This window comes from Phascolarctos cinereus, unplaced genomic scaffold (genome assembly GCF_003287225.1).
Source record: "Phascolarctos cinereus isolate Bilbo 61053 unplaced genomic scaffold, phaCin_HiC Scaffold_3;HRSCAF=262, whole genome shotgun sequence".
In the NCBI taxonomy this organism is placed as follows: domain Eukaryota; kingdom Metazoa; phylum Chordata; class Mammalia; order Diprotodontia; family Phascolarctidae; genus Phascolarctos; species Phascolarctos cinereus.
In genome coordinates this window covers 237,508,044-237,534,021 of record NW_027555736.1, presented here as the reverse complement: position 1 = coordinate 237,534,021, position 25,978 = coordinate 237,508,044, and the positions used below count along the sequence as shown (strand labels likewise).

Genomic DNA, 25,978 nt, shown 5'->3' with positions numbered 1-25,978 from the left:
TCGAGCAAAATGCCTCCCATTGACATTAAACCAACAGCAATCAGAAAAAGGCTATACTAACAGACTGCAAATTTATAAATATGAATTCAAAAATATGAGTAGAAACTATTGTAGGAGATTTTTAGCAGATAGTTGAGATTCAACCAGTGTTTACAACTTTCAATGGCACAGAAATAAAAGAAAACAAAGGCAAATTGTTACAAGTCTATTACCTTTGCAAGATAATATCTGTAAATTTTCCTTTTCTTCCCCAGGTCTTGCACTCTTGGAGATTTTATCATCTTTAGAAACGGGTATAGGAGCAAATCTTCGGGGTGCTGGGGTCTCAAGTGGAGATTTTTGATTGTCAAATCCCAAATCTTCAACTTGCCTTAAATATGCTTAAATGCAGAAGGAAGAGCAACCTTAGCAATAAAATACCTTTGCATTTTTAAGTTGTCCTAGTTTAAATATTTTTACAATGTAACCAAGATGTAAGTATGTAACCATTAAAACCAAAAGCAAAGCAAGCAGAACTGACTGAAGAGACAGTATGAAATAGTGAAAAGAACACCGCATTTTGAGTCAGAAGAACAAGATTCAAATTCTGCCACTATTGCTTATTACTTGTTTTGACTTTAGACAAGTCACTTGTGGGCAAGTAAACTCTCTGGGCATCTGCTTCCTCATCTGTACAATGCCTGGGTTATTGGTAGCATTAATAATAAAAATGAGGATAATGATAATAATAATAGCTAGCATTTATATAGTCCTTTAAGGTTTACAAACCACTTTACAGATATTTGATCTTTATAACAACCCCATGAGATAGGTTCTATTATCTTCATTTTACAGATAAGGAAACTAAGGGCTAAGTGACTTGTCCAAGGTCACATATCTAGTAAGTGTCTGACACAGGATTAGAACTCAGATCTTCCTGAACACTGAGAAGCTGAAGAGTATCCAGTGGAAGGCAACTGCGATAACAAAGAGCCTTTAGATCATGCCATACAAGAATTGCCTGAAGGAACTGGGGACGTTTAGACCATAGAAGAGAAAACTCAGGGGGACTTAACAGTTAGTGGTCTTCATGTATCTAAAGGGCAGACAGGTGAAAAAAAATCAGACTTGTTCCACTTCGTCCTAGAGGCTATAACCAAGAGTAATAAAAGGAAAATTAAAAAAAAAGTTCACAATCTACATAACACAAACTTTCTAAGCATTAAAAGCATCCAAAGTGAAACAGACTTTGAAGAAGCCTTAAAAAAAATGTTTTCCCCTTCCATAGAGCTCTTCAAGCCAAAGCTGAATGGCCACTGGTAAAGTACATTCCAGAGGGGATTCCTTTTTAAGTTTGAAAAGGGCTAGATGGCTTTTGAGGTACTGTCCAATTCTGAGATTATGTAATTTTGTTCACAAAATCCTTCTTGTTCTCCTTTTCTGTTTTCATCAAGAATACCCCTGATATGCACACAGATCACTCTCAAAGATTTTAAAGAGAAAAGAAAGGAGGCCTATACACATCAGTAGTTACTGCTATATTCTCAATTGCCTTTTTGTGATTTTTCTAAATCCTTTGGCATCTTCTATTCAACTGTTCTGAGAACCGATTTCTTGCTTTATTCTTATAATTAAATTTTTTTCAATTAACAAAAATCTATTTTCTCTCCCCTACTTCCCTCTCCCTCAACGAAAAAGAAACAAAACCCTCGTAACAAATATATGTAATTCAAGCAAAACACAATCCTATATTGGCTATGTCTAGAAAATATATACCTCATCTGCACCTCTTTGTCAGGAAATAGGGAGCATCGGGAGAATTCTAGCATCGTGGTTGGTTACTTGATGCTGCTAGAGTTCTTAAGTCTTTCAAAACTGACTTCACGATACTGTTGTATAATTGTTCTCTGCTTCCTCTCTAACCTGGATTTCTTCTATGTAAACCTAATCTGGCCCAGTTATTCTAGGCTCCTATCTTATTTTGCATTAGTACCTTTGTCATATCTTTATTTAGCATATTAGGGGGTCATGCTGAGAGTCCAAAACGAAGGTCATGCGTGATAACATATAGGCATAAAGCTACCGAGTAAGCAATCTGCAAGCTCTGGCCTATTTTATTGCTTAAACCCAAAATTTACTTTCCACTATTTTCTCTTGTACCCACCTTGCACTTAAGTCACTATCAATAATAAAATCAACTCCTTTGCCTGTACAAGGAGAACCTGTGAGCCACCTTCCCTTTAGCTATTTCTTTTATCTTCTAGTTTCATTTAGCCTAAGAATGCTAATATCAAGGTAGTGACAATAGTTTGTTGGGTCACTGTGGGTCACTCACTGGCCAAAGATCAAATCTTTAGAGTATCCAAAGTTAAGTTAATGATTATAGATAGTCTAAAAACTGAGGTTCCTGGCATTCCTTTCTGCTGTTCTATCAATGTCACTGCAGAAGTAGAAAGGGAACATACAAGAAGGAGGGTCATTTTAAATTTTATTCTGTCACATGGGATGTCACGGCCAAAGAATTCATCGACCAACCTACTGGTGATGAGCTTTCTCTTCATTGGTCTTTAAACAGCAAACTGGTTCTGTCACAGAGACAGATTTATCTGAAGTTGTTCTGGTATTATAAGGCCAGAGGTGTCATGAGGTCCAAATCAAACAGTAGATGTCTACAAAACACTTGGTAAGCCTTAAAGCGTTATCTAAATGTTGTTGTTGCTACTGTACAGCAGAGGTGTCAAACTTCCCAGCAGGCGACAAGATTCCTCAGTGGTTTGAGACAGATTAAAACGTAACTAGGAAATGGTTCAACAAAACAAATAAAAATACAGTAAAATATAATGTTGATTTGTGGTTTTTTAAGTCAATATGCCACCTGCTGGCAGGGATTCATTTTTAATCTAATTCTGACACCACTGCCCTAGACTTACCAGGCCTCCAGTCTGGTGATAACTTCATTCCCTGAGCTTTCTACTACAGTTGAGCTCAACCAGTTTTTATGGAGCAATACAAAGGAGTGCTGGTAAATACAGCCTGACCTTGGGCAGGAGGGGGTAGGGGGAAGTAGAGAGAAAGGGGAAAGTATGTATACACATACATTCTTAAGTTTAAGCTATATTACTGACAATTTCTTAAGTCTAGACAATCAACAAGAAAAATAAACCAAGCCTCAATTTCTGCTATAGCTGGCTCCGGCACACTCCTGGGTAGACCCTTTCAGAGTTTAAGCTCTACTGGCACAGACTTTGAAAATCCAGGCTCACCTCTCACAATGAGGCATCAAAGAGGAACTTTATGGAGCCATAAATACCATCGATGGACAGATTGTTGCACTAGTACTTACAAAAGGTAAAAAAGACCTAGATGAAAGTATCTAGCTGACTGCACAGATCCCCTGTGGAAGATTTCTGTGAGGACATGCACGTAAGCCACAAAGGATAAGAGGGTATATATAACCTGTGATCTGCATTAATAATAGCAATACCAATAATCAGCTTATACGATTCACTGAAGTATCAGTTTTAATTGCACAAACTGGGACTTACACACTCTATTTTGACCAAAGAGGTATTAACAGCTCCTTTAGAGTAAAATTATTTCATTCTTTGTACCTCTGTCTCCAAAACACTAACACAATGTCCGACAACAGATACTTGCTAATGCACACAAAAGATAAGAAAACTAATTTCATGAAACATCAAAAAAGTAATATAGGTTAATTAACACAATATTGTAGTCACTTGCTACTCATTTGTATAGAAAAATAGGTCAAAAAAACAGGAAAAAAGCAAGAAAATTAATTTAATGAAAATAACATTCATCAAGATTGAGAACTGAATCAGTATCAGACATGACTCACTGAATTTAACACTATTTACCTTGACTAGGAAGCTCTGTGTGTCTGTGATGTGAAGAATGGTTACTGGTAACAGGACGTTGAAGTTCTGATTTTACAAATGATTTTTCTACTAGATTGGAAGGTGGCCCATTGACAGGCTGGAATCTGCCAGTGTTGAATGCAGAGGTAATTAAATGGTTCTAGAAGACAAAATTGTTTTATGACTTTCTTTTTTAAAATGCATTTTTTTGGGGGGAGATTAATTCTGTCTTGAGACTACAGATGCTTCCTAACTTAAACCAAACAAAACCCTCTAGAAAGTACATTCCTCAAAAATGGTTAAACAAAGAACAGTGTGATGCCAAACACCGCCCAATTACATTTTAATGTCTTAGCACTGAAGCACGAGCTGGACACCTGCTGTACTGACTCTGACCTAGAATGAGGAATGGTAGCTGTGCCCCAAGCATCCTCCTCTACAATATGGCCTCAATGTTCCTGGTAAGGCTCCTGTTCATCCATACTTCTCTGCATCAGAAGACCCACTATAAGCAACAAACCTTTGGCCTCACTCGCTACATATACCCAGTCACTGAGATTTAAGTCTCAGTCCTTTCCAAAAGAAAAGGCCAGACCTGGATTTTGTGGTCTCTGCTGCGATTCTTATCCAGGGTATCACTTCAAGAGACTCCTCCCTTGCTTATTATCTTTTCTGGCTGCCTTTGTCTTTGCTTTGCTTTTACCTATACTAAACTGCACTTCCAGCACTGCCCAAGCTAACCTTCTGGCAACAGATGCTGAGTTATCTAGTAATGGCTAGTGATGAAAAGATCCTAGAAGGATCTTTTGCTACCAAGAGGCGGGATCTTCTGGAGCAACATTTAATCCACACAGGCTGGGCTTTTTTTTTCTGAAAAGGCAATAAAATTTACTTGGTCCAAGCCACTGACATAGCTACCTGACTACACAAGGACAAAAGTGCAGCACAGGAATCAGCTCATTCCTCAGCCATGATACATGCAACCATGAAAAAAGTAGAGGCAAGGAAGCTTTGCCCAACTAAACCAATACCAAATCCCTGCTGGACAGCCTTTCCATGATATTGTCAACATACTTTTTTTTTGGATGTGAGATGGTTTAAGTGGCCCATTTCACTCTGATCTGAACCTGCACTATCTGATCGAGCCTGATACCTATCTGACCCAGAGCAATCTCTATGCCTTAAGAGTATACAGATAACTGCTACACACCATAACTTTAATAAGGACCTTGTTAGTACTATGATAAGATTTTAAAGCTAGAAAACAATTTCTACGCACTATAAAATCCTAGTGTCAGCTGCTGAGCAGTCTTGTTACAAATGGGAGATTTAGCTCAGATTCTCATGGTCAGACAGGCAAATGTAGGCTAAAACAGAATTTCCATCAAAAATTCCGTTTGATATTCTCTATATGCAGGATCTAGAGCAGCATGTAGACAAACATACAATCAATCAATCAACAAGAATTTATTACCTGTCTGCTATGTGCTAAATAAATACTCTGCTAAGCAATGGATATATGAGGACAAAACTGAAGTCCCTGCCCTTACAGAGATTCTAATCTATCAAAGGAGATAATATGTACACACACAAATACATACAAAATAAACACAAGGTAATTTTGAGAAGGGAGGAAGGGAGGCGCTAGCAGAAAAAGCTTCATGTAAAAATAAGAAAAAACAAAGACACAGCACATGGGTTCACGACTACCAAAGGGTGTAGTAGTCAGGTACCACCAAAAACAGATGAGTGAGACAACGTAAACAGTGTGAGATCTCTCAGATGGACTGAGTGTAGCAATTTTGTAGACTGTTACAAACTCAAGGTTGATTGCACTAGCCTGAATAGGCCTAAGTTTCAGGTTCCTAGAAAACACATGATTTGTACTGTTACATCAGCATTAGGTAATGGCTAATGCTAAAAAAGGATAAAATAGCTAGGATTGGTAGTATTATAATGAGATTCCTTGTTTCTGGGGTAGATTTTCGCGTTTTAGATTGTAAGGCTGAAATTCCTGTCCAATGGGAATTCAATGACAGTGGTGGGTGGGTGTCTCTGTGTTAGGACTATATAACCTTTGTTCTGGCCTTTGTGCCTCACCTCGCTTCGCTCGGACTGCCTGACGAAGCAGACGCCTGCTTCTCGCGAGAACGTAATAAATCTTTCACTTTATACCTAGAAAATCTCTGAGTGTTATTTTTGGGTAGCTATAGCACACCGTATTTGGTGCACTGGCTGGGAAAACGTGACCAGGTGGAAGGACGGAGTCCTGGGCTCTTGGGAAGGCGCGCCCTGCCTTGATTTCAGGCCACCCATGCAACTTAGGATTTCTTCCCCTTCCACCAGGTGAAGTGACCCGAAGTAGAGAGACTCGGTGCATAGTGGAAGTAAAGGAGAGACCTCTGCGGCAAATCCCGACGGTCGTGTGGACAGAGCAGTCACGTAACTTGAGAAATAATGGAGAAGTAAGCTGAGATTTCTGAAAATAAGCCACTATGCCCTTAGTTCTTTTTCTGTCATGTATTTACTGCCATTTGTTCACTTTATGTTTTTTCTACATACTTACCTACGTACCTGTATGGAAGTTCCTTGAGAGTAAGAACTCTTTCATTCTTTGTATTTTGTAGCACCTAGCACAATATCTGGCACATCACAGACACTTAATAAATGCTTCTTGATGGGCTGATTTCTAACTCTTCCTTCTCAATATTCCTCCTCATGATCCGCCTCTGCCTCCCTGGTGTGGTTACTACCCAAGGGTTTGACCTCTTCTGAGTCTACAACCTATCCCTTAAAGATCCCATCAGTTCCCACAGGTTAAGTATCACCTGCATCTATTCACATGTTACTGAAATCCTTGCCTAGTGTTTCTCTTGAATTTCAGGTACAAATCATCATTTGCCTTCTGAATATTCCACAACTATCTCAAACGCAACAAGTTTAAAAACAGAACTTCTCCCCTAAATAACTTCTCTATTTCTGTTGCTGGCATCATCATTTGTAATATTAGACTCATCTTTAACTCTTCCTTCTACATTACTCTCTCCTATTATTCGTAAACTTCTATCCATTCTACTATCACAACATCTCACATCCATTCCCTTTTTTTCCACTCTCATGAACATGAGTACCTCATTCAGGCATTCACTATTCCTCACCTTGATTATAATAACAGCTTAATTGGTCTCCCTGCTTGCAGTTTCTTGCCTCTTCATTCACCCTCCATACAGCTGCCAAAATAGTCTTCCTGAGACACAGCTCTGACCATTTGATTCCTCTGCTCAAAAACCTTCATTGGGTCCCCATTGCCTACAGAATGAAATACAAATTCCCCAGGCTGGTATTTACCACCTACACAATCTGGTTCCCACCTGCCTTATTTTATACTATTTCCCTTCATGAATTCTACAACCCAGTCAAATTCATTAGTAGCTTTTCTGGAACTTGACACTCCATTTCCCACCCCTAACACTGGTCCAGAGAAATGTACAAGCCTGGGATGCACTCTATACTCATCTCTGCTTCTCAAAATCTTTGTCTTCCTGAAAGGCTTAGCTTAGGTGCCACCTCCTTTATAAGGCATTTCCTGGTGCTGCCAGGTATTAGTGTTTTCTCTCTTCTCAATTTTCTTTTTACTGTACTTACCCGTGTCCATTTTGCATCCTCCCTCTACCACCATCCCCTCCCCACCCCAAAAAAAAATCTCCTTAAGACGAGGTACTGCTTTGTTTTTGTCTATATCCTCAGCACACAGCACAATGGCTATACTTAATAAGTACTTTACAAACACTTCTGGAATTAAATTTAATCTTGTAAGGTACACATTTAAAAAATACTTAGTATCATCATAACCCCTACAAGAAAGGCAAAACAACCTGCAACTATTTGGAAAAAATATGTCAGGGTCTATAAAAAGGTTAACAAAAATTACTTAAATTTTTGCCAGTGATGGCCACCTTTTGCCTTGTAAACTCAAAAGAGATTCTCAGATTTTTTATATATTAATTTTTTGCACATTAGTAGACATTAACTAGGACTTTAAACTAGTTATAGGTAATACTTCATTAAAGATTTTAATAATGGTTATTTATCAGTTTAAGATAATAAAGTAATAAGAAATATAGAAATATAATCTAGTTTGAATTAAGATACCTGAATATCTAATTGTTGTTGTTGTATTTTTTCCAGATGCCTAAGGTGTTGCCCTATAAACATGTCAAACTGCTTCTCACGGTCTTGGCAACAAGATCTCTCAGGCTGAATTTTAATGTTTTTCTGCTGCTCTGTAACACGTTGCAATTGTTTATCTGTCTCCTGGAGTTTACTGAGTAATTCCGATACAGAATTAACTTTTGCTTCCAAATCACTCTGTACCTAAAACAAGAAAAACATAGCAAAACCAGAATTTCTTATATTAATATTAATTACCAGATCACCATTTATCAACAACATATCAAATACAAATATCTGCATATGTTTTACATATATTTAGTCATGTCTCTCCCTACATAGAACTAAAGCTCTCTGAGGACAAGAGTTGTACCCAGAACAAAGGAGGTATTATCAACCAACAAGTATTTATTAAACAGCCACTATGTGATGTGCACCATGCTAGGCTACTCAAAATGGACTTACATTCTAAGGTTAGAGACAAATACGTATTCTGAGTAGCCTAGTGTTAAAAGTAAGTTTATATATATATATGTATATACACATACATATTTTTTTGGCTAGGCAATGGGGTTAAGCGACTTGCCCATGGTCACACAGCTAGTAAGTGTTATGTGCCTGATGCCGGATTTGAACTCAGGTCCTCCTGAATCCAGGGCCGTGCTCTATCCACTGTACCACCTAGCTGCCCCTAAAAGTAAGTTTATATTAAGTATAAGGGTAAAGCAAGTACGTTCTTCCCACTTTTCTGCCATTACGTAGTACAAGAAACGCTAGTTAGAAAAATAAGATACCAAGAAACCAAAGACATAAACACCAGCAGAGAAAAAAATGAGAAAAGGATATATAAGAGACCTTTCTTGATCTTCCTAGCTACAGAGAAAAAGAAAAGATGTGTAGTCTTCCTTAACAGAACATAGGCTTCTGGAAAGCATGGATTATTTCTGTTTTCTCTTTGTATTTGAGCTTAAATGGTTATTGATTGATTTAAAGAGTACTATGAAAAGGTCAAACTAACTAATGAAAAATTCTACTAATTTAAGATCATACCATGAAAAAGAGGAAGTATAACACCAAAAAGAGAACAGTCATAAGCAAAACAAACTTCCTGATCCTGAAGGGGGAAAAAAAGAAAAGCCAAGAACTGAAATCTAAGAGGATGCCTATCAATTGAGGAACGGCTGAACAAATCGTGGTATACTGATAAAATGAAATATTACTGGGCAGTAAAAAATCGTGAAAGATGTTTTCAAAGACTCTTAAGTTATATGAATGGATGCAGAGTAAGTGAAAAGAAGCAAGAGAATAATTTATACCTGAATGACCCAACGTAAGAACAAACAACTCTGAAAAACTTCTGCAAAACCCAACGAGCAATCTTGTCTCCAAAGGACTTAAATCTGATGTCGTCCCTACCTCTTGATAGAGAGGGGATGAATTCAAGGCACAGAGACATACATTGTTGACGTGGGGCACTATGTGGACGTGGCTGTTTTTGTTGGATTTTTTTTTACTATGCTTATGTGTTAAGACGGTTTTTCTTCCTTTCCTTCCTTGTCTTTAATTGGGGGCAAAGCAAAGGAAGGGAGAGGGAGCATTAGCAATAGAAATGTAAAAAATAAAGAAAAAAAAGTTTGTGAAACATTTTTAAAATGCAGAGAAGAGAAAAGATGGGCATTCTGAAGAAAGTACATACAAGGCAGGACAGTTTTGAAATTAACATGTTTACATACTTTTTAAAAAAGTAAATGATATGAAATGAAAACTCATAGTTTCATAATACTTTTTGGAGTTCTGCTGTGTATATGTAAATGTTCATTTTTCATGGTGTTTAAGTTCAGAATAAAACTAAATTTTTAAAAATTAGAGAATAAATAAAAATATTTAGAGTAGCTAAGAAGCAAAAAGCAAATGGCAATGAAGAATGACTGCATTTGATCTCACCATCACCATGAGGTAGGTAGGCAATCCATACCACCACTGGCAAGCAAGAAATAGCAAACAGGCAACTTTTCCCTCTAGAATAACAAGAAATCTCCAAGGCCTAGCCTAGGTCAGGAGTAGGACGCAGCCATCTGTTGTATAAGTTTTGAGAAATATGCTTTAAATCTATAGTAATTATAAATTACTATATTATTATAAATTACAAATACTACATAATTACAAATGATAAGTATATAATTGTAGATTATAAATCTATAGTAATTATAAATCTGCTGAAGAAGCCTACTTTTATCAGTGGAGCTGCTGTTGCAATGGCAGCAGCCGTTGCTGCGGCCACAGTTGAAGCAGAATCGATTCCACTGGATGGCGATTTCATCTCCACAGAAACAGGGTCTTTTACTGTACATGCATCTTCTAAAAGCTGCACTTTCACTTCTTTAAAAGTAGGTGAGTGTTGGACTCTGTAAATAAAACAACCCCCAAAAAGTTAAATGAGAAACATCAAGAATATTTCAATAAATATCTTTTAATTTTTTTTATTCAATCTGCCTGTTTACTCCTTATGCACACTCTTCTCTACTGGGCATCACTGCCAAAATTATTCAATCAACAATTTCTTTATTAAAATAAGAACTCATTGTGTGTAAGACACAACTTCTAGACACTATAAAAAGACACAAAAGAAAGAAAAATCATTCTCTCTGTCCTCAAGGAACTTAATATCTAAGGAAACAGGACTTTCATATATAAAAGATTTAAAGTTAGAAAGAAACATATATAAACAAGTACAGACACATAACAAGTTAAGTGGCACTCGAGAGCTAAATAATTCGGATTTTTTCCCCCTTAAGGGTCTAAGTTCCCAAAAACTTATCAAATAAAACAAAACAGTTTTCACATTCAAAAGCTACCTGTTTATATCATTTAACCCCCCTACCCAAAAGCTACATACTAAACACAGCAAGTGTTTCTTACCATGCTCATATCTCCCTTAATGTTTCTCCCGTCATTTGCCATGCCTTCCTCATTCCTCTCCAGACACATCCATATTTAACCCAAATTTTCTCTTCCATGAAGCTTTCTAAGGAATCTGCTCTAAGATGTTATAGCTTTCTCAGAGGACAGTAGAAAACTGCTCCCTTAGCCCTTTCCTATACTCGAAAGGAAAATAGGCAATCTGACTTAATACAGCTGAACCAACTAGAACCCAAAACATCACTCCAAAGCTCTGATTCCCCAAAGGGACCTAATGCCACCATCTCATCATAATTCTCTACCATTCCCATTTTCCTTACACCCCTAATCCTGTTCTTTGTCCTCACCATGATCTCCAATCACTACCCCTGCACTGGCTATCCTCTCCTCCCTCACCTACCTCAACCATTCGGTGAATCAGTTCAACTCTACACTATCCTCCACACTCCAATTCCTCGCCCCTATCCTATCACCTAACATGTCTTGCCAAACCCTAACCTTGGATTATTTCCACCAGCCACTTCCTTCATACATATCTACTTTCTGCTGAGCAAAGCTGGAGGAAATCACAAAACTGCACTGACCAGGTCCATCACAAATTTATATTTACCTAATCTCAACTGGGCCATCACTACAGGAAGACATCCCCAAACAATATGCTGTCCCACTCACCACAGTGGTTGTTCCAAACATTCTTATCTCTCCTCATTTCCATGGCACTCCTGACCTCCACATTGCCAGCTAAGCACCTTTCCTCATTCTTCACCAAAAAAAAATTGAAGCAATTTCACTGAGAGCTACCTTTTCTCTCCTCCTCATTTCACATCAGTCAAACATCTTCCTTTTCTCATATGAAAAGGGGGCCCTTCTCCTTACAACCATCCTTTCTAGCAGACTGGCTCTTCTTTTGTTCCTTCTCTCTCTAATCATCAATCTGTACTACCGGCTCATTTTTACTGCCTACAGATATGCCCACATCAGCTCCATCCTTTAAAAAAATCCTCACTCAATGCAATCATGCCTGTTCAGCTACCATCCTATAACCTTCCTCCTTTTCTTGGTTAAATTCCTTGAGAAAGGTTATACTAGGCCTATACACTTTCTCTCCTTTCATTTGCTTCAAAAACCTCCATGTACTTTAAAATCTAGGTACACCGGCCTCCTTGCTCTTCTTCAAACACTACACTCCATTCTCTATCTCTGTGCCCCTGCCGCACTAGCTATGAGAGAATGGGAGGTGCGGATCAGGGACAGTTCTTGCCCTATGCGTTATGTTAAGTAGTCAGTGGCCACAGAAGGGGAAAAAAACATTCTCTTGGCAACCTGTTTTCCTTTGATTCCCCCAAATTGCCTCTACTCCAAGCACATCCAATTTACAGTATATATATATATATATATATATATATATATATCTTTTACGTACAACATTATTTGCATCATTATTTGCATGTTATCTCCTGCATTAGAATGTCAGGTGCTTTGGCTTTGGAGTCAGGAGGACCTGAGTTCAAATCCAGCCTCAGACACTTGACATTTACTAGCTGTGTGACCCTGAGCAAGTCACTTAACCCTGACTGCCTCACCAAAAAAAAGCAAAAGAAAAAAAAGAGAGAAAAAAATGTTACGTAGCTCCTTGAGGACAAGGACCATGTTTTTTTTTCCTTTCTACGCAATTTACTACAGTGACTAATAAGTATTTAAAAAATGCTTATTGACTGACTGCTACTCAATCCCTTTTTTCCTTTTTTGTCCTTGACTATCTCAGGAAAACCATGCTCATGCTTTAAAGTAGTAAAGATCAAGGAAAAAGAATATTTATGGAAATAACAATAGTAAGGTACAAGTAATTAAAAGAACATCTAAAACAATTATACTCAGTACAGACTAGATGGCTCCTGAAACTGGGAAAACTGCTTGAATTTCCCAGTCTTCAATTTCTTCATCTTTAAAATGAGGCCATTTACCTAGATGAATTTGATGGTCCTTCTACCTCTAAATTCTATGATCCTTCTTAGTTAACTTTCTCCAATGCAGTTCAGCCCACCATGATTTCTCTTCTCTGACCACCCTGCCGCTGCCCCAGCCCTTCAGCGTATCTTGGTCCCATATGATCACAAAAGAAAATGCTATCTTTTTCCAAAAAAACTTCAAAATGGCCTAGCTCCAACTGAAATTCATTCAAACAAGCTGAAATCCCAGGTTTTTAGCTCATTGGTAGCTTCCTGGTTAGGAGAATTATTTTGGTACTCATCTTTCCATTTAACCACCAAGTAACCAACATGTCCTCTCTAAAGGGAGTGCGCGAAATCACTCAACTACTACATGACAACATTATAGGAACCGATGGCAAGATCCCTAAGATAGAAGAAAACACATTTCCCTCTCATCCACACCCCTCAACACTTCCTTGAATTCCTTTTTCATTTAATTTCACTTATTACCTCTAAGAAGCACTAATTATACATCAGTATGTCAAGAACATGTGGTTTTGTCAGTATGCAAATTCCTGAGTGAACTCCCCATTAGACACAGAAAGCAGGTCATATATGTTATAGTTTTGGAGAGGTGACTGTGAATAAGAGAAATTAAATAACTCGCTTGTGGCCGCAGAGCTAAATATAAAAGGCAGAATTTGAGTCGAGGTCTCCCTATCCATTGTACCATACCGTCTCCATTAAGATATGACCTTATCATCAAACTGTCTTTATGTCACAGTTTGGTATTTATTACATGAATGCAAAATCCTTTTATATTTAATACTGTCTTATTCACTTGTTGTCTTACATGTATAGGTCTTTCTCCCCAAATAGATTTGAAGCTCCTTAAAGTGTTGGACAACGGCAGCTGGGTGGCGCACTGGATAAGCTCTGGCCTTTGACTCAGGAGGACCTGAGTTCAAATCCGGCCTCAGACACACAACACTCACTAGCTGTGACTCTGGGCAAGTCACTTAACCCCAACTGCCTCACCAAAAAGCAATAACAACAACAACAATAAAGTGATGGACCATATTTTATACCTCTTTTGTATCACACGATGCTAGGCACACAGCAGATGCTTGTGATATCAATTAAATATACTGTCAGCACATTACTGGAAGAGGCAATTTAGCTAAGAATAAAATGAAACTGAACACTGCATAATTATATACTGAACAAGCTTGGCCTCGAGGAAAAAAATTCAAAAATATACCTCTCCTTATTTCACTCGAAAAGAGAGGAACTATGGGTGAGAAATTTCATGTAAGTTGTCAGTGAAGTGTCAGATGGCGTTGCTGAAATTTTTTTTAATGTTTGGTAAAGGGAAAGCTTGCTAGTGGGAAGGGGGAAGGATATTTTCTGAAAAGAACATATTGCAAAAAACAAAATGCAATAACAACATTTTTAAAATAAAATGGCCAATACCTTTTTTAAAAAGGATATCGGATTTCTCTCTCTTTTTTGGGCACACTGAGTCTGAAAAAGCCAGCCAATGGGCAGAGAGGATTCTCTAAACCTGACTATTTTCTTTTAAAGGCAAATTAGATGAAGTATAAAGGGCAATTTCTGTCAATGTCTAAAGCATAATTGAAAAACTATTACTTTGGGACGGAAGCAGGGAAAACAAAAGGCAGTGCAAATTTAATTTCTCAATTCAAACTTACTTTTGCTTTAAAACAGCTCTTAGAACATCTTTCTGGCCAACAGTATACTGAGAAATAAAGATATCATTTGCTGCAAAACAAAAAATAAATATTTCAGAAACATTAAAGATTTCAAAGTATCCGCTCAAAGCATAAATTTCTCTTCCTAAATAATACTTCAATATATACTGAAGGACTCAGCAATATGGATTCTTCATACACAATGGCCAGCAACCAAATCACATCAGTAAAACACTTAATAACCATAACCAATTTTTTTTAACCAGACCTGTTAACTTCTTGTGAGGAAGATCTGAAATTTAGTTTTCTAGTGTAGTCTGGGGCAGAGAGAAGTTAAGTGACTTGCCTAAAGTCACAAAGCCAGTAACAAAGCCAGATTAGAACCCAACTCTTCTTGGCTTTGAGGCCAGGTAATTAAAAAAGATACTCCATCTCACAACTATAACCACACAGGGGAAAATTATATCAAGAGCAGATCCTGGAACCAATCCAGCAAAGGCAAATTGCCCAAATCCAGTAAAGTTCATCAAAGAAGCTGAACAACCATAGGCAAATAAATCCTTTTGTCCATCTCAGTATCCCTTTTTTTTTTGCTTAAAGTGCAAGAACTGGCAGGTTTCAGAGAATGCAACAGTTCTGCAGACTGACAAAAGACACATACAACAATGTGACCTAGTAAAATCTTAGGAACTTTAGAATAAGAATTTTTTGTTCATTCCCAAAAAGAGAGGAGTGGCCAGCTCCCTAAACTCCTCTTGGAAAAAAAAAAAGGAAGGAGTCTGTCAACTCTTCCATTGATGGATAAACTTAAGAGGGCTTCCCTGTTTGGATATATATGAGCCAGGGGCATCGAGGTATCACAGTGGATGGAACACTGTCCCTGGAGTCGGGAGGACCTGAGTCATATTCAGCCTCAGACTTGCTGTGTGACCTTGGGCAAGTCACTGGGTCTCAACTGCCTCAAAAAAAAAAAGGATTTATATGAACTCAGACTTCAACAAGTAGGTTGGAAGTCCAATTTCAATATTAAGTATTTGCAAACCGTCTGACAAGTAAAAGAAATAATACCTCAGGATTCAAGAAGGGGCAATTTAAAATAGTCTATTACCATACGCTTCTATCAATAGTCTCCTCTCCAATTTGTGCTCTCTTTGCTTCATGAGGAAACTAAAATCCTAGTATTTACTTATTAAAACTATTTTGCTTATTTGAAGAGGCCTAAAGTAGGTTTCAAATTAGAAAACATGAAATCTGACTGTTTTTTTAAAAGACCATCTATAAAAAGGAAACCAGCAAAATTAGAACTTCAATTCATATTCCTAGCATTAATGGCGAGATTTTCTTTTACTATAAATTCTCAAGTAGGTCTTTAAATTTCTAAATAGGGGCAGCTAGGTGTATCAGTGGATAGAGCACCAGCCCTGGAGTCAGGAGGACCTGAGTTCAAATCCAGTCTCAGACACATAACACTCACCAGCTGTGTGACTCTGGGCAAGTCATTTAACCCCAATTGTCTCACCAAAGAAAAAAATTTCTAAATGAATGTATTAATTACTTTTGACGTCAACGGACCTCAGAGGTCATTTAGTACAACTCCCTGGATTTTAGAAATGAGGAAACTGTAGCCAAGAGAGGGTGTGTGACTTGCCCAATGCCACACAGGCAATTGAAGCGGCAGAGTCCAGGGCTGGCTGTGACTACAACTTTAGTGCTTGCTCTACTGCACCGTACTGCCTCTCGCAAATGCTCGATTTCGCCTTGGAAACACATTTATAATCTACATGCGAGCAAGTCCTATTCAGCAGCTGAGTTCAAGCCACAAGGCCAGCCACCCGCCTCTAAGGCTGGTTTTGAATAACAAACCCTATAAATAAGACATGACACAGCAATCTTCTTACTTCTGCTTATGGTTCAATTTGAACAAGAACACAGAAAACTCAAAAATGATTTTAGCACATCTTTGAATATGTCCAGGAAAGGGGTTTGTCCATTTACCTTTTGCTCTATTACTTTCATCTGCATTATCCAAAGGAACCCCTTGGACTGCAATAGCATTAGGGTTATCCTTGAAGGCAGAAAAGAAAAACCAAAACCATTAAACAAGATAATTTTGATGATGTTTCTTTGGTAAGTACTATGCTCACCATTTTGTGTCAGATGGGGAGGGGGAAAGGGAGAGGAGATTACGCAAGCAAATTGCTCCCACGTGCTCACTGCTAACAATGAGCTGATGATCTTCGCATTCTTCATGCTTTCAAGACCATTCTGACCTCTCAAATTCATTCAATAATTTCCTCATTTTATTAAAGTTCTTTGTGTATGACTCACTTGCCTACTACTTTGCACAGGGATGTCTCTTTGTTTCTGTACAGCCTGACACATTCTTCATAACAACAACAAATCTTTATTAGGGTTTATAAGGCACTTTCTATATAACAATTCTACAAAATAGATAGTATGAGAATCCCCATTTTGCAGATGAAGAAACTGAGGTGCAAAGATGGTAAATGACTTCCCAGAGTCACACACCTGGGAAGTACCAGAGCCACAATTCAAACACAGTCTGATTCCAAGTCCAAAGTCTTAGAGGCCACTGGGGGCACAACAGACAGAGCACCAGGCCTGGAGTCAGGAAGACCCACAACAAATCTGGTCTCAGACAATTACCGTGTGATCCTGGAGCAAGTCACTTACCTCCTGTCTACTTCAGTTTCTTCAACTGTAAAATAAGGATAATAATAACACTACCTACCTTTGAGAGGAGCAAATGAGATAATGTTTGTAAAGTGCTTAGCAGAGTGCCTGGCACATGGATGCACAATAAATGCTTTTCCCTTCCTTCTTTTCCTTTTTCAAGTTTAACTAAAAGAGAAAATAAAGGCCGATACTAAAGTAGAAGACCAGACAGGAAGGCAGCATCAAGAATTGCTATGAAGTCTTGGCAACTGTTTGGATATGAAAGGGAGAGGAGGGGACAGGGAAAAGCAAGAGGTGACAATCATTCACTCTAGTCTGCATCAATTAACAATCATTTATTAAGTTCCAACTATGTTCTACGCACTACAAGTTACTGGCATAACGGTAATGATTAAACACACAGTAGCTGATAAGATGTGAGAGAGTATTTTTAAGGAGACGAGGACCCAGGACACAGCCATAATTAAACGACATGATATGGATGATAAATCAGCAAAGGAGAAAAAAAAGAACCGTCACAGAGGTAGGAGAGAGTACTGTCATGAAAAGTTACCAGTGATCTCTTAACTGCCAAACTAATGACATTTTTTCAATCCTCATCCTTCTTGACCTTTCTGTAGTCTTTCACAATGTCAATCACCCTCTTCTTCTCAATACTCTCTTCTCTCCAAGTTTCATGACGCTGAACTCTATCTGACCACTCCTCCTTTCCATCTGACCACTCCTCCTCATTCTCCTCTGCTGGATCTTCATCCAAGGTGCACACTAACCATGGGTGTTCCCCAAGATTCTATCCAAGATCCTCTTCTCTTCTCCCTCTATCCCATTTCATGTGGTGATCTCATTAGCCAGAGTTTAATTATCATCTCTATGTAGATAATTCTCAGATCTATTTGTTCAATCCTAACCTCTCTCCCCACCTTCAGTCTCACATCTCAAACTGCCTAAGACATAATAAAGCAGGCATCCCATGGGCATCTTAAATTCAACATGTCTAAAACTGAACTCATTTCCAAAAAAAAAAAAAATTCCCTTCTTCCTAACTCTCTTATTACTATTGAAGGCAGCACAATTCTCAGTCACTCAGGCTCACAACTTAAGTGTCTAGGTGTCATCTACAACTCCTCACTTTCTCCCCCCACCCATCATATTCAATCTGTTGTCAAGTTTTATAATTTCTACCTTCATAACATCTCATACATACACACACACACACGCACGCGAGCACGTGTGCAAGCTCCCTTCTCTCCTCTGAGATTGCCACCACTCTGGTGAAAGCCCTCATTACCTCAGGCCTCGCCTACTGCAACAGCCTTCTGGATGGCCTCCCTGCCTCAAATCTCTCTCCACTCTAGTCCATCCTCTCCACTCAGCTTCTAAAGTGATTTTCCTAAAATGTAGGTCTGACCATGCTTCTCTCCAATTCAATAAACTCAAGTAGCTCCCCTTTACCAACAACATCAAACAAAATAATCCTGTTTAACATTTAAAAGCCACTCATAATATGGCCGCTTCAACAAGCACATTAATGACGAATCAACTGCCCTAAGCTCCCAGGGATTCCTTAGGCTTCTTAAATTCAACCTGCTCTCTCACTTTACTTCAACCACACTTGGGGATAGTCCTTTAAAGGGCAGAAATTGGGAAGAAGAAGACGACAGTGAACTAGGTGCAGAACTCTGAGAAGAGAGGAAAAATAGAATCAATGAAGTGGTTTTTTTTACCAAGTACACAGAATAGAAGTTCAGAGGGAAACACAAACACAGACAATACATGCTAATATATTTTTTTAAAGAGCTGTAGACAATAGAGACTTCTGGTTTCATGTAAAATCCTCTTTTTCAGTTCTTCATTGTATATGGACATTTTTATATTTGCTGTTGTCTGTCAAGTTCAGAATAAAAAATAAAAAATTTATTAAAAAAAAAAAGCAGAGCTCATTTATAACTTCGAAGACAGTAGTTTCAGATCAATGGTGAAATGAGAAGCCAGACTGCAAGAGATTAATAAGTAAAAGGAAGAAGATAAAATAAAAATAAACTCCTTTTCCTAGGAGTTTTGGTTGTGAAAGGAAGGTATATAGGATGCTAACTTGAAAAGATGGTAGAGTCAAGTGAAAGGTTTATTTTTTTTTGTTCTGCTTTATTTTAAAGGATAGGGAGATACAGGCATGTTTGTAAGCAACAAAGAAAGAGATACTGAGAGACCAAAGAGTATAGGGGGAAAAAGGGGGGGGAAGAAAGAGTAATCTGGGAACCAGTACCCAACATCCATCATAGTGTGAATAAGGTAGAAAATTTTGAAACCACAAACTTCAAAGAAAAACAGGTTGCCAAGAGAATGTTATTTTTCTCCTCTGTGGCCACTGACTACTTAATATGGGCATAGGTAAAGAACTATCCCTGATCCCCGCCTCTCATTCTCTCATCCCTATTCCAACAATCCTACCCTAACTCACGGCCTATTCCAACCTTTTCCAACCTTTCTACTGTGCTATCTGAAATTCCTGTTGCCTAATGAACAAAACCTCCTTTCATCCTGAACTTTTTTCTCTCTCACACTCCTACATATTAGTCTTCCCTCTGTGACACTTTGCCTTTTCCCATATCCTGAGGGCGGTATGTTGTGCAGGCCTGCATTAGTCCTAGAGGCAGAGAAGGCATATTGCTTGCTAACCACTACTACTTCCTGATCTTTACCTCCAATTACTCAGCAACCTCTCCTCCTGGGAAGGAAAGAAGGAAAGGAGGAAGGAAGGAACAAAAGAACAAACAGAGCGAGAGGAAAAAAGGGAGGGAGAGATGGAGGTAGGGAGAGGAGATCAAGTGCCTATGTGTATATTTGTATGTGTAACCATTTATTATATATTCAACAATGTTTTTCAAGGTACAACATTTAAAAAGCACATGTTAATGAGGTGGGCAGGGAAGAGACATCTATGCTTAGCTGTCAAAAGAACTGCATAGACCAACATGTAAATATATCAAAATTGTACATAAAAAAAAATAAAATTTATTCCTTTTGGAAGGAAAAAAGGATGCAAGGGAGGGATGGAGGAAAGAAGGAAGAAAAAAAGGAGCATCAGTGAAATATTATCAAAATATACAGAAGAGAGCAAAAGGAAGTTCAGAATGGGACACAAACAGGGCAGTTCCATCATTATGTTAAATGAAAGTAACAGAGTCATAGTTTTACATATAATCCTTTTTCTTTGTATTGCTAAATACTAAAATATTCATATGTGCTGTTTATTAGGTTCATAATAAAAAGTAAAAACTTTTTTTAAGAGAGAAAAAAAGACTTGAGGGGTGAAAGGTAGCAGGAGACAGGAAAGCTGTCCTCAAGTACCTAAAGGTCTATCATGTAGAAGTGGAATGTTCTGCCTGGCCACAGAAGGAAGAACTAAAAGCAGTAAGTTAAAGTTGAGATGATAAATTTAGGCTGGATGTAAGGAAAATTTTCTTAATAATCAGCTATCCTCAATCAGAATAGGCTGTATTGGGAGGTAGTAGGTCCCCCCTCATTAGGGATCTTTAAGCAAAGGCTGGGAAGGGAGATGTAGAGAGGATTTCTTATTTCAAAAATGGGCTGGACCAGATCCTGAACTGTCTTTAAATTCTGTAATTTCTTTATATGGGTTTTAGTCTCATTTCTGCCATTTGCTAAGTACAAAGTCAGAGAGATTTATGACAAGAAAAAGAGTTCAGCTAGTCATAAAATGAAGTGTCAAAGTAAAAGGGGATTCATTTTTGTATTTCTTTACAGGGATGTCATAAAGCCATTTACAAATTATAAAATGTTTCACAAGTGTTAAGCATCTACTATGCCAGGCATTTTGCTGGATAAGCCCCAGGAATACAAATGTGAGAAAGTCTTTGCCTTTAAAGGAGCCTATATTCCACTGAGGCATAAAATAGGTTCTAAGTTAAGTAAAAAGAGGATACATTCAAAATAACTGGTGAGGATAATGGGTAGAAGTCCCCGAATAACTGGGAAAAATTAAAAAGGCCTCCTGAAGGAAATGATACTTGAGTTGAGACATGAAGCAAGCCAGGGGTTCCAAGAAGAAAAGGCAATGAGGGTATATATTTTAGGCATTTGGAGGGTGGGGGAAGGATAGGGAGGCAGCATGTGCAAAGGATAGAAAGGAGATGAAATGTTGTATACAGCAATCACCAAGTCAGTCAGTTTGGCTGGAGTATGGAGTACACGAGAGGGAGTAATGTATGAGCAGCCTGAAAAGATAAGTTGGTGGGAAATGAGAAATACAGGAAATGGGGTACAGAAGTCTATCCTGCTCTACAGGAAAACAGAAGGGGAAGGGGATAAGAGAAGGGAGGGGGAGAGATAGAAGAGAAGGCAGACCAGGGGAAGGCGTATTCAGAATGCATGCCATCTTGGGGTGGAGGGAGGGGTGAGAAATTTGGAACTCAAAAACTTGTGGAAGTGAATGTTGAAAACTAAAAATAAATATATATTTAAAAAAAAGATTGGTTGGAAAGATAGGATTGTAAAAGGCTTTCAAGTGTACTTTTCTACAAGTATAAGAATTTGGCTGTAAAGGGGAGGATGGATAGAAGTTGATCGGTAGGGTAGATAGTAGGGTTAAGTGAAGATATTTTAGGAAGGGAAGAAATCTGAGTATGTTCAAAACTACTAAGGAAAAGAGCCAGTGGATAAGGAGGACCTGGGGAGAGGCAGGTAATCAAAGAGGCCGCTAGAGGAGCTGGAAGTAAAGGGGCTAACCGAGGACAGCAAGAAGGCCAGCTCATCTCCAAGACCAAAAGAATCAGGGCTGATCCTGAGGCAATCTCAAGTTCGGAAAAAGGGAAAAGGAACTCAAGACAGATGGCCTCAACTTGCTCAGTGAACCACGAGGCAAAGTCTTCTGCGAGGAACAAGGAGGAAAGAGGTTAGAGAGAAGAAGATTTGGAACAGAGACTGTAGGAGTAGAAGAGACAGCTGATCACAGGAAAATACAAGGATCTGCAGCAAACAGGACTCAGCTGAATTTGGATGGCCCTGGAAATTGGATAAACAAACACTTGCATTAGTAACAGTAACCTGACCATTAAATAGTGCCCCTCTTTAATTATTCACGAAATGGCAATTATCTTACTAATGGATAATCTCTATTTCATGTAGAAATAGTTCATTTTAATGAAGATTCTGTATGTACCATTAAGTAAAGTTTTATCGGAAAAAAAATCCCTATAAGCTAAATTTGAACAGAAACAAAACTTGCTATATCCAAAAACATTCCCTGAGAGTACTGAAATGTTATACTTAAGATGATAATTAATTTGCTTACCTCTTCTGATAAAATGGGATCCATAACATTTTTTGGCTTAGGCAGATGTTTATGATTTCTATCAGATGCCACATATGATGTACCTGATAAAATACAATGGTCAATTTTAGTTCCTTATAACCTGGACCTCATATCTTTTTCACATTAGTTGTGTATATGATTATTCCATAGCAATAAAAACTGCCTTTTTGAAAGTCAAATGCGCAAATGAAATAAAAGGTTGAGCAAAATGCATGTAGTCTATATCAGAGGTGTCAAACATGCAGTCCACATTACTCCCAAATGCAGCTAAACTAGGTTAAAATGTAATTGGGGATATTTACAAAATTAAATAAAAGTACAATAAAATACAGATAATATTACATTTTTAAACTAAGTCAACATGCAGCTCAAAGGGATCCTTATGTATGAATTGCTGTGCACTCATGTCTGACTCTTCTTGACCCCACATGGGGTTTCATGGCAAAGATAATGGTTTTGCCAACTCCTTCTCCAGTAGATTAAGGTAAACAGAGGTTAAGTCACTCACCCAACCTCACACGGCCAGTGAGTGTCTAAAGCTTGACTTAAACTTGTCTTCCTGAATCCAGGCCCCGGACTCTATCCATTGAGCTATCTAGCTACCTACTATGTACAGATTAGCGGCTGCCACTTCTTTTTGCGTTTGACACCAATGATTTCTACTAAGCTAAAGTGACAAAGTGACAGAAAATTGCTGTGGCCAAAGAAAAAAAAATGTTGCTAAACTTCCTGTAATGAGATTTTCCAAACTTAGTAAGGCTGGTCCTCACATGACAGGGAGGCTAAGGGATTTGCCCAGTGTCACAGAGGTGGTAAATGAGCTCAAGAGTCAGATATACGACTCCTGAGCCAGGGTTCTTTCCCCTGTACTATTGTGGCATAATTGTGCCGTACAGAATCTTTAATGCAAATCCCTTAGCCTCCTGGGCCTCAATTTACTCATCTGTAAAATTAAAGGGTTGACCTAAACAGCCTCTGAGAATCCATGCAGTTCCAGAGCTGAAACTCAAATCTACAAAGTATATTTCAATATATCAATGATAAAAGCTTTGCACATTCAAAAAATGCCTGACATAATGGGAATTGTACAAAATGCAGAATTTAGTACTGTACACAGGTATTACAAAAGCATTCAGTCTTTCCATTGTTCTTGACAACAGTGTTTCTATTAAGAACAAAACAAATTTTGCAGCTTATATGGTTTTTTTTGCCATGGCAATCAGGGTTAAGTGACTTGCCCAGGGTCACACAGCTAGTGTCATGTGTCTGAGGTGGATTTTAACTCAGATCCTCCCGAGTCCAAGGCCAGAGTTTATCCACTGCGCCACCTAGCCGCCCCAGCTTGTACTTTTAAAAAAAGTAGACCACAAATCTTTACTGAATACCTAACCTGTGCAAAGCAATGGTTTGTCCCAAATACTACAAAGGGTAAAACAGCAAAAAGAGAAATCTTTATATTTCCATTGTCACTTCCCCCCCACCAAAAAAAAAAAAGGAAAAAGAATTTAAAACATACTCATTGGAGTTTTAAAATTTTTGTATGGAAAGTAACTTTAACTTTTTAAACACAAATACTAAACAAAGTAATAAAAATTATTGGTAGTCACAAAAAGTAAAGAAAACACAGGTAAGCACATACCACTCGATATTCCATTCAAGTCAGCAGGACTCGGCTTATTTGCTGACAAAGCAGGGGGAATGTATGCTGATTCATTTTCAGGCAACATCAAATCATTAACAAGACTGGGGGCAGCCATTTCACGGAGCATCTTCACTGGTATTTTAACACTTCTCTGCTCTTCAGGGTGAAATCCCTTGGAGTGAAGAAGACTGGTGCTAACAAGGCGAGCCCCATTCTTAACGAGAAAATAATCTTCTGTTTCCATTAAATTTTCAAACCAAAGATTACTGGGGAGAAGAGAGGATATAAATCAGTTTAAATTTCAAGATAATAAAAATTATTTCAGAAGGGTGAACTGTCAATGTAATGCAGTGTGAACTACTACCTAGAACAAAAGGAATCCTAATTGAGATGAACTGGTAATAAACTGGGACTTAAACTCGGGCAAAAACAGTATCATAAAGCTCATTTATAGAGTACTTCAAGGCAGCTAGGTGGCTCAGTGGATAGAATGCCTGGCCTAAAGCCAGGAAGACACATCTCCACGAGCTCCAATCAGGCCTCAGACACGTACTGGCTGTGTGACCCTGGGCAAGTTACTCAACCCTACTGGCCTCAGTTTCCTCATCTGTAAAATGAGCTGGAGAAGGAACTGGCAAACCACTCCAGTATCTTTGTCAAGAAAACCTCAAATGGGGCCATGCCTGAATAACAACAAAAGTTCCTTTTCAAAGCAGAATATTATATCAGTTGATCTCCCAACAACCTTGGGAAGTCAGTACCATTATTATTTATCTCTCTCTTCCAAAGCACTTTAGACATATCATTTGATCCTTGTAACACTGGAAAGTAGATGCTATTATTATCCCATTCTACAGATGAGGAAACTGAGGCAGACTGCGGTTAAAGGACTTTTCAAAGGTCTAAGAAGCGTCTGAAGGTATATTTGAACTCCGGTCTTTCCTGACCCCAGGTCCAGCATGCTATCCCGTGCGTCTCAAAACAAAGAGAGCAGATTAGTACTAATCCTTTACATATACACCAAACTAACTAACAAAAATCATAACGCTCGGTCAGTAGATGGGGAGGGGATGACAGAAGACAGAAAATCTGAAGCAGAAGCCCAAATGACGTGCAGACAGGGGCGGGGCAGGGCAGGGCGGCGGAGGGAGCAGCATAGCACAAGTGCATCTAGGGGTAAAAGCAAACTTAACCAATCTGTAGAGAGACGGCCTGGCTTCCTCCCCCGGGGTGCAAGGCACCTTTCCCCCACACTCACGGGTTCCGCTTCCCAAACCCGTCAGCACCCCACCGATGTACCCTAGCAACAACTTCAGCTGCCCGCCAGCTTCCCTTTAAGCCCGAGGCCTCGGAACACAAGACGCATGCGCCCTCGCAACTCCCTCCTTCGCTGTCCAACCAAGAGGCCTTCGGAGTGTTCGCTCATCCCTCACCGGCTGGAAACAAAAGCCGGCCATGAGAGTTCTAACAATTGAGTCAAAAAAGGGCATAAATTTTGTTTGATTTTAATTCCCCCCCCATCCTGGCCAAAAATAATTTTTTTTTAAATCACATCCCTTCGTAAAGGTTACACTGCAAATGAAACGGCGATGGCGACCAGAAATGGAGCGCTCGAAAAGTTACCAGGAAACGCTACCCGTGGTACAATTAATTGTAACTCCCAAGACCGTTGTAATACGGTAAATATATCTTTTGACAAGTATCGGCTGATTCGCGCG

The 25,978-nt window shown here is 38.6% G+C and overlaps 1 protein-coding gene across 1 annotated transcript in view; it reads right to left on the bottom strand.

Annotated features, from left to right (window-relative positions):
- The window catches only part of KIAA0586 (KIAA0586 ortholog), a 117,778-nt gene extending 91,893 nt beyond the window's left edge, over positions 1–25,885 (bottom strand). Inside the window, 9 exon segments of the mRNA XM_078151515.1 lie at positions 213–380; positions 3,858–4,017; positions 8,010–8,231; positions 10,258–10,432; positions 14,590–14,659; positions 16,585–16,654; positions 22,598–22,680; positions 24,258–24,526; positions 25,454–25,885. Coding sequence (XP_078007641.1) covers positions 213–380; positions 3,858–4,017; positions 8,010–8,231; positions 10,258–10,432; positions 14,590–14,659; positions 16,585–16,654; positions 22,598–22,680; positions 24,258–24,504 — 1,195 coding nt within the window. The 5' untranslated portion in view covers positions 24,505–24,526; positions 25,454–25,885.
- Positions 25,886–25,978: the final 93 nt, after the last annotated feature.